At 44.6% G+C, this 13488-nt stretch overlaps 1 protein-coding gene across 2 annotated transcripts in view; it reads left to right on the top strand.

The window, feature by feature from the left end:
- Positions 1–6105: 6105 nt before the first annotated feature.
- The window catches only part of ECPAS (Ecm29 proteasome adaptor and scaffold), a 111954-nt gene continuing 104571 nt past the window's right edge, over positions 6106–13488 (top strand). The window contains exon 1 of one of the 2 annotated variants that reach the window (XM_052645398.1): positions 6106–6379. In XM_052645398.1, coding sequence (XP_052501358.1) covers positions 6358–6379 — 22 coding nt within the window. In that variant the 5' untranslated portion in view covers positions 6106–6357. Of the gene's footprint in view, positions 6380–6953; positions 7039–13488 lie in introns of those variants that run through there. The other variant, XM_052645396.1, reaches the window with a different exon arrangement.

Genomic DNA, 13488 nt, shown 5'->3' with positions numbered 1-13488 from the left:
GAAAACGTCTGAGGTGAGAATGAGGATCTAAAACATACACTATGTCCCTAAAAATAAAGGCTTAAACTAATTAGGATTTTCTCTTTCTCATTCAGTAACAAAATTGGAAACAGGCTGACTGTAGGTTGTATGGCAGCTCGCACACTATTCAGGGACCTGGCCTCCTATGGTTCGGCTTCAGTGGCCTTCAGTGGTAGGTATGTCATGTTCACAACATGGTGGCTGGAGCTCCATCCGTGTCTAAATTAACTGAAGAGGCAGGAATTAACAGAAAGGACAGGAAGCAAAAATGACATATCTGTTGATTCAGACCTTTCTAAACAAATTATGGCTACTGCATTAGTTTGCTGCCGTTGCTAAGTTGCTTCAGTCGTGTCCAACTCTGTGGGACCCCATAGACGGCAGCCCACCAGGCTCCCCCGTTCCTGGGATTCTCCAGGCAAGAACACTGGAGTGGGTTGCCATTTCCTTCTCCAGTGCATGATAGTGAAAAGTGAAAGTGAATTTGCTCAGTCGTGTCCGACCCTCAGTGACCCCATGGACCGCAGCTTTCCAGGCTCCTCCGTCCATGGGATTTTCCAGGCAAGAGTACTGGAGTGACGTGCCATTGCCTTCTCCATTTAGATGCATTTAGCCATTCCACAATTGGAATTGCTTCAAAAATTCCTTTCCCACAATTTTCTATGTTCTTTCCACCTAGTCTTCTAATAAAGAAGTTTGAGGCTTCTGTATTTTCAAATTCATCTTTTTTTGTGTTTTTCCCTCCTCTTAATCTTTCTGAAAGACATACTTTTAGCCTTCCCCTATCTCTTAATTTGCTACTTCTCTAGTTTGCTGTGTCAAGCCTACTATTCTCTTGGTTATTAAATTAAAAATAAAATTTTCAATTGACTAAAAAAATGTACTCCAAATCTATAGGAATTAGTAAAACAGAGGAAAGATTCTATATGCTGGTTAGAGATCGATGTTTCTGAGCTTGAGTTTTAGAAAGTAGAATGTTTTGAATCATGACGTGGTTTTTTGTGCAGTGAAATATGTCTTCAATCAATAACTGGCTGAAAAGAGCAAAGATGAAGATCATTAATGTTGGGCCTCTGTTGGCAGATTGGATCCAGTCCCTGACTTTTTCAGCAACTGAAACGAATACCAGATGCGTCTTATTTATTTACACAGAATTTTGGTTTGTCTGGGACTTTGGGAATGGATAACTGAACCTTTTAGGGTAGTTGGATTTTCTAGATAGTTTAGAATTAAATCTTTAAGGCACTAAAATTGCTTACTTATTATAATCACTTTAGATGAAATTGCTTTGTAAACTATTCTAATTCCTTGATTTTTGATGCATGAAATTAGACAACATTTCATCTTTTTTTTTTTGGCCATGCCATGAGGCTTGTGAGATCTTAGTTTCCTGACCAGAGATTGAATCTCAGCCCTCAGCAGTGAAAGCACGGAGTCCTAACCACTGGCGTGTGAGGGCAAGGTCATTTCAATTGTGCCGGCTCTTTGCGACTCTGTGGACCATAGCCCGCTGGGTTCCTCTGTCCATGGGATTCTCCAAGCACGAATACTTAAGTGGGTTGCCATGTGGTCTGTCCTCTAGGGGATCTTCCCAACCCAGGGAATGAACCTGTGTCTTTTATGTCTCCTCCATTGGTGGGAAGATTCTTTACCACTAGCACCATCTGGGAAGCTCCCCTAACCACTGGATCACCAGGGAATTTCTTATTTTACCATTTCTTGATGTCAGGATTAGCACCACGAGCATCACTTATTCAAGTGAAATGATTTCAGGCTTATGGGATGGGTAGTGCTTTTGGTACTTTATAAATAACCCCAGTATGCTTTGCTTTTCAAGTTCTTACAGCTTCTTTTCATAGTTTTCCTGTATCTCCCCTTGTTTTTAGGGTGTACGTTAGAACTTTTGTCATATCCATGTACCTGCCCAGAAGAGTGCCCCCTAATATTCTGCTTCTAATCTACTTTGACTGACTATGGAAGCAAGATTGTTTATGCTTACTGTATCATAACTGTGCATACATTTAGTGTGAGTAGGACCTAGCAGAGGGGAGAATGACTTCTAAGGTATAAAAGACATATTTTTAGTTCTTGGATTTAGTGATGTATTATTATTTTTTTAGTGGCCTTTTCCTGGCCCCCTTCTTAATCTCCCCGAATTATTTATCTGGTTTTTAAAGTATAGTTGATGTGTAATATTATGTTAGTTTCAAGTGCTAGCTAGTTAATTAAGTTGCTTAGTTGTGTCCGAATCTTTGCAACCCCGTGGACTGTAGCCCACCAGGATCCTCCGTCCATGGGATTCTCCAGGCAAGAATACTGCAGTGGGTTGCCATTTCCTTCTCCAGGGGATCTTCCCGACCCAGGGATCAAACCCAGGTCTCCAGCATTGCAGGCAGACGCTTTAACCTCTGAGCCACCAAGTGTACTACATAGTGATTTGACATGTGCATACATTACGAAGTAAATGATCACCAAAATAGGTCTAGTAACTATCTGTCCTAATGCAAAATTATTATATTATTGACCATATTCCCTGTGCTGATTTATTTTATAACTGGAGGTTTGTACCTCTTAATCCCCGTCACCCATTTTACTGTCTGTTCTCTTCCCCTCTGGCCATTACCTGTTTGTTCTATCTATGAGTCAGCTTTTATGTTTTGTTTTGCCTTTTAGATGACACATGTAAGTGAAGTCATACAGTATTTGTCTTTCTCTGTCTTATTTCACTTAGCCTAATAGTTCAGTTCAGTCACTCAGTTGTGTCTGACTCTTTGTGACCCCTGGTCACAAAGACCCCTGGACTGCAGTGCACTAGGCTTCCCTGTCCATCACCAACTGCTGGAGCTTGCTCAACTCATGTCCATCCAGCTGGTGATGCCATTTAACCATTTCTTCCTCTCTTGTCCTCTTCTCCTCTGGCCTTCAATCTTTCCCAGCATCACGGTCTTTGCCAGTGAGTCAGTTCTTTGCATCAGGTGGCTGAAGTATTGGAGTTTCAGCTTCAGCATCAGTCCTTCCAATGAATATTCAGGACTGATCTCCTTTAGGATGGACTGGTTGGATCTCCTTCAGTCCAAGGGATTCTCAAGAGTCTTCTCCAACATCACAGTTCAAAAGCATCAATTCTTCAGCACTCAGTTTTCTTTATAGTCTCTCACATCCATATATGACTACTGGAAAAAACATAGCTTTGACTAGATGGACCTTTAGCATAAAGCCACCTATATTCATCCATGTTGTTGCCAATGGCAAAAAATTTTTAATGGCTGAATACTATTCCTATATATCTATATCCATTTCTTTACACATTCATCTATTGATGGACACTTAGGTTGCTTCCATATCTTGGCTATTGTAAATAATGCTTCTATGAACATTGGGGTGCATGTATCTTTTTGAATTAGTATTTTTGTTTTTTTTCAGGTAAATTCCCAGAAGTGAAGTTGCTGGATTGTATGGTAGTTCTATTTTCAAAAAAAAACTTTTTTTTTGGCTGCACTGTGCCACTTGTAGGATTTTAATTCTGTGACCAGGGATTGAACCCTAGCAGTGACAACATGGAGTGCTAACCACTGGACATTTTTTGAGGACCCTCCACACTATTTTCCATAGTGGCTGCACCAATTTCTATTCCCACCAACAGTCCGTGAGGGTCTTTCTTGTTTGTTTTTTAAAATTGAAGTAAATTCTAGACAGGAAGTATCCCAAGGCTACTATTCAAAACCAAAGTCCCTAGTAAGATGATGATACTATTTAGTGGGGAAAATGTACTATTAATAGTTTGAAGGGAGAAGCACCTATTAAAAAAAAAAGCTTAGAAGCAGCATTATAAACTGCTATAAAGTACTGTATATAACGAAATGGTAAAGCCATCCCCCCCCCAACAATTCCAAGTCTACATACAGAAATATATGACTTCATAAATATACAAGAATGTTTTACAGTAGCAGTTTTGCAGAAACCTAAATGCTCAATAGGCTTCCCTGGTGGCTCAGAGGTTAAAGCGTCCGCCTGCAATGCAGGAGACCTGGGTTCAATTCCTGGGTTGGGAAGATCCCCTGGAGAAGGAAATGGCAACCCACTGCAGTATTCTTGCCTGGAGAATCCCATGGACGGAGGAGCCTGGTGGGCTACACTCCACGGGGTCGCAAAGAGTCGGACACGACTGAGCGACTTCACTTTCAAATGCTCAATAGGGGAATCGTTAAATTTTGTCATGTACTCATCATGAAGGTTTTCTTTTTTTTGCAAGTCTTTGTAAAGAAGACTATCATGCAGTCATTTAAAAGGATAAGGTAGTTCTCCACATACAGGTCAGAGTGGTTAAGAATGCAAATTCTAGAGCCATGCTATTTGCGTTCAAATTCCTCCTTAACCACTTACTAGTTTCTGGCACTTTAGAGTTGTTCCTCAATCACCCTATCTCATAAAAATTCCTACTTCATAAGATCTGTAAGGATTAAACGAATTCATCCAAGTAAAGCACTTTAAGTAGTGTCTGGCACAATTAGTATTAGCTATTATTACTGATAAAGAAGGATACCTGTGATATATTGTTTGAAAGGTAAAGTTACAGAACACACATCGTAGGATTCCATTTTTGTGAGAATGAACATACCTATATGTGATTTGCACACATGTGGGAATCTGGAATTTCTACATAGGAGGAATTTATAAGTTGCTAACTGGCTTTGTTTGAAAGTCAAAATTACAAACGACTCTTTTTTGAACTTAGATTCTATACTTTGGAGGTTACAAAGAGTTAGATACACTGAAGTGATTGAGCACACACAACACACACATGTACTTTGGAGGAGGGGTAGCTTCAAAAGGATCTATTGGAGGTTTTGGGAAATGAAAATTTCCCCATACTAGTCCTTGGTAGTCATGCTATCTATACATTCATAGAAATGATCAGGAAAGGTTGTATACACCAAGCTGTTAACAGGAATCATCTCCAGTAGGTAAGACGAGGGGATGGCGAGCAGGGAGGTGGGGGACAAATTACTTTATATTTTCGGTATTGTGTTATTTGCAACTAGTTCGTCGACTTTCGTGTCACCATCAAACAAAAGAAGCAAAACGTCCTCAAAAAAAGGGACTGATTAACTTAACATACTATGAAGTCATCAACAAAAACAGTGGTGGTGGTGTAGAGCTTTTTGAGTTAACGCGGCACAATATTTATGGGGGAAAAACAGTGATACAGAATTTTTATCATGAATCTGAACCCCCTCCCCACTTATTTACTTTGGGGGCTTTATACATGTGTACACAGAGACAAGGCCTTGGAGGATGTACATTCAAGTGCACCCGTTAAACTGCAGTTTTCTCTGGGGAGTGAGATGGTGGGAGGGCGCAAGGGCTTTCTTTCACTTTCAATTTTAAATTCTGAATATTTAAAAATTTCGCAAAGATCGTGTATAATTTCTATAGTAAAAGCAATAAAGGACACAAACGTCTTTACTGTTGTGTAAATATCTTGTACTTGTACAAGTTACATCTGGAATGGTACGTATTCATTTTTCAAGAGATTAGCTAGGTTTTTATAGATTTCTTTTAGAGATAAACAATTTCAACTCACTTAGGATCTTAATTTCTTCTTATACACACACAAAATGTACCTGATCTTGTACCTAATTTGTTATGCCAGTACTATCACTTGAAGTAAAGCAATTATGCAAACGCCTTATCTAAGTGACGTCACGGGCAAACAAGGCGTAAAGTTTAAATCACTATATTCAAACTCAATCACTCGGGTTACCAAAAAGAACGTAGGGATTGCAACAAAAATGTAAGAAAACAGCTCCTGTAAGCATACAAACTTGCATTTGAACTTTAAAAATCCTAGTTTATTGAACTTTTAGTTGGAGTAGTGATCTTCCCTCACTGGGTAGTCCTAGTTCCTAAGAGCATCAGAAACCTACACTCTGTGACTGCCTTTAAGTATAAAAGAAGCCCAGCGAGCAGGGTCGAGGGCCGATCGCCGCGCCAGGGCTCGCCCGGGACTGAGTCAGCTGCAGGGCTGAAAAGTTCGGCGGGAGGCGCAGGGCGGGGCTTCCTCCCGCCGACTCTGAACCCAGCTTTACTTTTCCGAGTCCACGTCTCTTCCTTTGGACGGGCGTGTTTCTCCAGGTCGGGACCAGCCAACGTGACAGCCACAGACCTTTACAGAAAGAGCTCCGGCCCGGCCTCGAGGATTTCCCCGGTCGGCAGCCCGGGCCAGCTCGGCCAAGCCCCTCACGGACGGCGGCGCGCGGCTCCCCGGGGGCCGAGCTCGCCGCTCGCCTCACTTCTGGGCGCCCGCGTCGCGGCGCCGAGCGCAGCATCGCCGGCATGGAGACCGGCTCGGACTCAGGTCAGAGGCCCGCGCGTTTGTTTCGCTCCGGGGCCGCCGCAGGCTGCGCGGGCGCGGAGGGGCGGGCGAGGAAGCGGCTAGGCCGGGCCGCCCGCGCAGGCCGCCGCGTGCGGGGTCCGCGCGGGGAGCGCACGCGGGGCCGGCTCCCGCGCGCGGGGCGGGCGGCGGCAGGTGGGCAGGACGAGCCGCGAGCGAGCGAGCGAGCGAGGGCGGGCAGGCGGGCGCGCGAGGGGCCCGGCGGGGGGGCCGCTGGGAGGATGGCTCAGCTCTTTCTAAATATAAAACCGGCGTGAGTCGGGCGAGCGCGGCGCGGAGCCGCAGAGCCGCCGCGCGGGCCGGGCGCACGGGGGACTCGGCCGACCGACGGCGGCTGCTCCGCAGAGGCGCCGGGCTGCGGGAGCGCCCCAGCCGCGAGCTCGCGGGGGACTGGGAGAGCGACGCGTGCAGCGAGGAGGACGCAGGCGGCGGCGGCGGGCGGGCGGGCCTCGCGGGCGCAGCGCGGCCCACGCCGAGCGACCGGAGGCGGCTCCCGGCCCCCGCCGCACCGCGAGCGGCGAGCCCCCCGCGCCGCCCGTCCGCACCCTCCCCCTCCGGCCCCTCCCTCCCTCCCCGGCGCAACATGGCTGCGGCCGCCGCCTCCGCCTCCCAGGACGAGCTGAGTAAGTGCCACGGCAAGCCTGCGGCCGCGAGCCGGAGTCAGCGCCGCGCCGGGCCGGGGGTGCGGCGGCCGGGGCCAGACGGGAGGGTCGGGTCGCCGGGCGGGACGGGCTGGACGGACGGACTGGCGGGCCGCGGCTGCGGCGTGTGGGGGGCTGGGGCGCTCGGGCCTGGTGGGCGGGCGGGCCGCTGCCGCCACCGCTGGCGTTTGTAGGCCTCAGCTTTGCACCGTCACGTTGCGAAATTGAAACCGGAGCCCCGGGAGGAGCCCTCTGTGTGCGATCCGCCTCGGCTCGGTGTGTCTGGGGGGGAAGCCTAGCTCCCCTGCCCGCTGAGGCTGGGCTGGCGGAGCGGCCGGAGCCCCAGGGTGGCGGGCTGTGCCCACCGTCCCGTCTGACCTCTCCGTGGATTTCTCCGGTCCTAAGTGTGGGGCGAGTTCTGGAAATAGCGCTTTCGGGGAGGGGGAGAAGGTGCCGTGTTGTGACACTTTGGAAATCAGCGGAAGGTCAAGAATAGGCGGTGACCCTCAGGTGGAGCAGGAAGGACTGGGGGGCAGAGAGGGTCGCGGCGCTAGCTGCAGGGGAAGCCTCGGGGTGACAGCGCTCTGGGAAAGGAGAGCCAGTGCACACTTGACCTTAAACGTTGCAGTTTTCCGGGGGACGGCGATCTACGTTCGGGGAAAGCGGTGGTCACCCTGAATCACAGGCCGCTCCGCCCGCCGCCCGGGTTCGCCTTGGTGCTTTGTGGGAAGTGTAGTTCCCGGGCGCCGCCGGCCCACGCTGGGGGTCAAAAAAAAATCGAATTTTCCTAGGACTTGTAAGATAATTTCTGATTGCGTTTGGGGGTGTTTGGATATAAAGCTTTAAGTTGAAGTGTTGGGTTTCTCCGTGCTGCCCTTCAGTTTATGATCAAAAACAAGAAAGGTATTATTTAGGGATGCTGTGCGTTTTAAATGGAATGAAACCTGGGACAGGTGTAACAAGCCTTGGGAAGTTTCTGTTGTTACAGCCCCCTCTCTCAATTTCCATATGAAAGTAGTTGTACACATAATAATAATTTCTGTTTCTTTGGTCTTTGGCTGTTTAAAGCTACTTTAATATGCATGATCTCACTTTTCCCCTGGTAACAGCCTACTAAAGCAGGTAGGTAGAAATTATCTTTGTTTTAAAGAGGAGGCGTGTTTAGAGAGTTAAATTTCCCTGCTGCTTTGACACAAAACTGGCGTAGCAGTAGTGGTGTTTGGTCATTTTGAAGCTGAAATAAAGAATTGATGTGACCCTGGTTAGGATACAGAGCCTGAGTAGATTGGGTCTCTTGCGGTGGTTAGAGATAGACAGGGGCTGATAGTCACAGAGTTGTCGCTTGCCTGTTATTGTCAAGCTGGAGCACCACCACCAGGCCTTCTGGGGAGGTCAGCTCCCTGATCTTTTTTCTTCCATTTTTGGTTATTGTGGTAAAATAAACGTACCATGAAATTTACCATCATAACCATTTTTAACTGTATAGGCCAGTGGTCTTAAGGACATTCATATTGTTATGCAACCATCACCACCATTTACCTTGAGAATACTTTTCATCTTGCAAAACTGAAGTTTACTGCTCACTAAATCCTTCCTCCCTCCTCCTCTTCCTCCTCCTCCCAGCCCCTGACAGCCTCTATTTTACTTTCTGTCTCTATGATTTTGACATCTCTAGATATTTCATGTAAGTGGACTCATACAAGATTTGTCTGTGACTGGCTTATTTCATCTGGCATAATATCCTTAGGGTTCATCCATACTGTAGCATGTGACGGGATTTTCTTCCTTTTTAAGGCTAATATTCCATTGTATGTATATTTCATATTTTCTCATCCACTCATCTGTCTGTTGATAGATACGCTGGTATGTTTTATCTGTTGTGACTATTGCTGATATGAATATGAATGTGCGTGTATCTCTTTGAGATTGTGCTTCCAGTTCTTTTGTATGTATACCCCAAAGTGGGATTGTTGTGTGATATAATTCTATTTTTAATTTTTTTGGGAACTGCCATCCTGTTTTCCACAGTGGCTATATCATTTTATGTTCCCACCAGCAGTAAACAAAGGGCTCCAGTTTTCTTCTAGAACCTTGCCAACACTTGTTATTTTCTGTACTTTTGATAGCAGCCATCCCAAGGAATGTGAGGTGGTCTGACTTTTTAAGTGGTTCCACTGCTAGATACCTGAATTCATGTTATACCACTAAACACATTAAACTATAAATTACTAGTTGGAATGGGGAACAAAACTTGAGGAAGAATTGGATCTCATTCTTAAGTGGCTGATGTATTTGTATACATGTGTACTCCTGTACATCAGTACCTGTTAAGATGTTTGTAGTTCTTCTGGTTAAGGAATTTATTGGCTTTAGCAGCTACTGGAAAAGTTAGGAGGAAGTTATTCCAGTCCTTGCCCTTTCATTCTGTTTGGCCAAATCCCCAGTCATTGACTACAGATGTCTGTTGACTTGGTTTCTGTATTTAAGGAGAGATTAAGTACTTGGTAGTTGATACCTTAGAATAATTTAACTTGAAATTACAGTCATAATATACTGCACATATATATAAGGAACTTAAAATCACTTTCAGTTTCAGAAAGGCTGTAATAAAAGGAGAGATGGCTGTAAAAAAAAAAAGGAGCTAAGTATCTGAATATTTGCTGGTTGTTGTTTATGACTAGTAGATGCTGTGTGTGCTCTGTGCTTAGTTGCTCAGTCGTGTCCGACTCTGTATGACTCTATGGACTGTAGTCCACCAGGGTCTTCTGTCCATGGGATTTCCCAGGCAGAAATACTGGAGTGGGTTGCTGTTTTCTTCTTCAGGGGGTCTTTTGGACCCAGGGACCGAACGGCACATCTCCTGCCCTGGCACATGGATTCTATACCATCTGAGCCACCAGGGAAGCCCCAGTAGATGATAATAAAAGCAAACTACTAGATGCCAGCATTGTTCCCTCCCCCCGATATTTTATTATAAAAATCTTCACAGACATGCAGAAAAGTTGATTCTACATATGATGTTTCACTACTGGCTTTATCACATATCTGTCCATTTTCAAGCCACACTTTACAGTATTATTTTAATTATTTTGTTATTTTTGTTTAAAAAAGGATTGTGGTAAGATATACATGCGTAACAAAATTTACCATCTTAGCCATTTTTAAGTGTACCGTTCAGTGGTATTAAGTACTCAATCCATCTTATTTTGATGCATTTCAAAGTGAATTGGAGACAACAGTACACTTCAGTATTTCAGCACTAGCATTCTTTAAGGTGCTTTGTATAGATTGTTTTATTCGTCAGTATAATCCTAAGAGGTAGGTAAAGTTATTACTGCTGTTTTATGGCATGGAAAACAGGCATTTTAGATTCCCAAGATCCCACAGCTCGTAGGTGGTAGAGTTAGAGTTGGATCGCAGATGGCTCACGGGCATCTGTAGCCAGCCTTTAGGCTGTGTACCTCGGTGTACCATAGCGCAGCAAGCCTCCACCTTTTGGGCACCAGGGACCGGATTTGTGGAAGACAATTTTTCCATGGACTGGAGGTGGGGGGTGGTTTTGGGATGATTCTCATAAGGAAGGAGCAAACTAGATCCCTTGCATGTACAGTTCACAGTAGGATTTGCACTTCTTTGAGAATCAAATGCTGATCTGACAGAAGGCGGAGCTCAGGTGGTAATATGAGCGATGGGGAGTGGCTGTCAATACAGAGGAAGCCTCGCCTGCCTGCAGCTCACCTCCTGCTGCGTGGCTGGCCTCCTAATAGGAACCTGGAGGTGGGGGTCCCCTGTCGTAGAGTGTTCATGCTGATGAAGAGATGAAGTCAGATGCATTCCTAACTTCTCAGCGACATGTTACTTTAGTCCAGTTATCTGACTGCTTTTTTACACTGCTGTGGGTGACAAAAGAAGTCTGCTGATGAAATTAAAATACTGTTGAGAAGAAAGAGGAAGAATACATGTAAAGAGATATGTCGGGCCCAAACTGTATGAGTTGTTATAAATTATACTAGAGTAATATTAACAGTTTTGGTCCTCAGGTCTGTTATTTTGAGATGTGTAGTTGGTAACGCTGCCTTTCTATCGATTTTAAATCATTGCGTTTTACCATTGCACTTGAAGTGATATGCATGTTAAAAATTTAAATGGAATCTATAGCTGCTCTCAGTGTATCTGCTACCACACTCTAGGAGCTGCTGAGGAGGAAAACTGATGGGTAGGCTTGTCTTTTACTCTTCTCTTCTCTTCTCTTCTCTTCTCTCCCTCTCCCTCTCTCTCTTTCTTTTTTTCCGAGTAGTGTCTTGGAGTGGTATCATGTATGAAGGTTGCCGAAAGGTAAGCAGGATAATCTTGGGTTGGAATTTGTTAAAAATTTTTTATCCTTTCATAAACATCCTGTCATTGTCACTTTGAATCAGGTGATTGTAATAGAACAATGGTAAAGCTAATGTTTATTGAGAACTTACTGTTGTGTTCTGATCACTTTGTACATGTTAATTGGTTGAATCCTTACAACCCTGTGACTTTGGTACTGTTACTGTCTGGTAAAGCTGTCTCATATTACAGAGCTGGGGCTTGAACTCAGAGTCTTTGATTCCAGAGTTTATGTTAATCCCGTGCCACTGCTGTACTACTGTCTCTGAAGGGGAAAATACAGTTTATAAGAAGATCAGCATGGCTTTTTTCCCGATGTCTTGCTAGCCTCCAGAAGAAACCTTTTATAGTGTATAAAATGTTATAAGATTCTGATGTTCATTGAATAGGACATAATAGATTTTTGGGGAAGATGCTGAAATAGAGAACAATTATTTCTGACTGCTAAAGGCAGTTCTGAAATCTAGTTTGTAAATTAAGATCACAGTCTGTAGTTTTCTTTCTTTATATTTAGGGTAATGTAACTGTTTGGAATGGGATGAAATTCAGTGCAAGGCATGTCTAGTTTTTCTTCCAATATTATCCTCTGCCACTGCATGGAAATGTTGACATTGTAGTTATATTTTAGCAGTGGATAGGGAGATCTGACTGAGGAGAGGAAGCATTTGAGACTTTTCACCTGGTCAGCTGTTCATTGGTTTCATATTTTGGGCTGTATAATTCTAAGGCATCCTTAGAACCTGATCTTCTTTGGGGTAAAGGCAACTCAGGAAGGAGCAACAGCCTGGACTCTCAAACACATGGATGCTACTCAGCTTGACCGCTCGACACAGCCACTTTAGTTTTCAGATGTTGGCTGGATAGTCATCATGTCATATGTCTTCTGAGAGAGTCTCTGCCAGTGCCAGGCATCTTAGTGGCTCTTTTAGGGAATGAGACAGGGAGGCTGTGTGTGTAGCTGTGTAGGTGAACATGAGTCTGTGAGCACACTGAAACAGCCCCCGAGAGACGGCTGTTTTAATGGCAGCCATGCATGCAGCTGAGCTGAGCTGTGTAAACAGGCCAAATCAAGCCAGTATCATCTCCGTTTTGATTACTTAGCTAAAAAGGAAGGTTAGAATGGAAAATAGTGATGGTATTTCTGCTTTTTATAACTTGTCGTTTTTCACTTCTACCTCCTCTTGTTTTAAATTCTGCTTGCACTAACTTGTAATGTTTCATAAGGGCCAATGTAGGCGAGAATAATTGGCACTGGGGCATTCGACTTTGTTCAGAAGATAGATGTTAAAATTGTAGGCACTGCCAGTGTGCCCAGATGGTTTGATCCAAGTTGCTGGTCTCTGGTTTCGGTCCTGACAGTCTCTGCCATGATACTTGCTGTCTTAAATGCCTTGTTTTCCCCACACATTTTCTGGTTCAATAAGCAGACTTTAAAAATGGAGTAACTAGCTTATGGTCCTGGCCTCACGGAGCTTATCATTCAGTGTAGTATTTTTTGTTAGTTGCTCATTCATGTCTGACTCTTTGAGGCACCATGGATTGTAGCCTGTCAGGTTCCTCTGTCCATGGAACTCCAAAGATTGGAGTTAAGAGATTGGCCCTTTCTGCCTTTTACAGTTTGAGATCTTGAGCAAAATATATTTCCTTACTAAGTCTCCGTTTCTTTCCCATAAGAAGTTCATGTTAATGCAAGGTACAGACAGTTAAATTCTATATAAATTATTATTCTTGGTGAGGGATGGCGGTAGGAAGTAAAGCTGGGAAGATAGGTTGGGACTGGCTTGCATACGAATGCCCACGCGACTAGTCTGAACTTTGTTCTGTAGACAGTAGAGGACCATCAAAGGCTTTTAGGCAGGGAATGTAACATGAGTAGGTCCTTTTATAAGTTTAACAGGTGGCCGTGATGTTAACATTGATTGCAAGGGTCCAGAGACCAAGAGCAGCAAGACTAAAAGGAATATTTACTGCTGTAAATATTACAGTAGCCAAGTTAGCAGAAGCTTGAGGTCTGAACTGGGATAGTGGAAGTGGATTCAACAGGTAATATATCTAAAA

The sequence above is a fragment of the Budorcas taxicolor genome, chromosome 8, assembly GCF_023091745.1.
Source record: "Budorcas taxicolor isolate Tak-1 chromosome 8, Takin1.1, whole genome shotgun sequence".
Lineage (NCBI taxonomy): Eukaryota > Metazoa > Chordata > Mammalia > Artiodactyla > Bovidae > Budorcas > Budorcas taxicolor.
The sequence above is the reverse complement of the archived record's forward strand: the minus strand, read 5'-3'. Positions and strand labels throughout refer to the sequence as shown.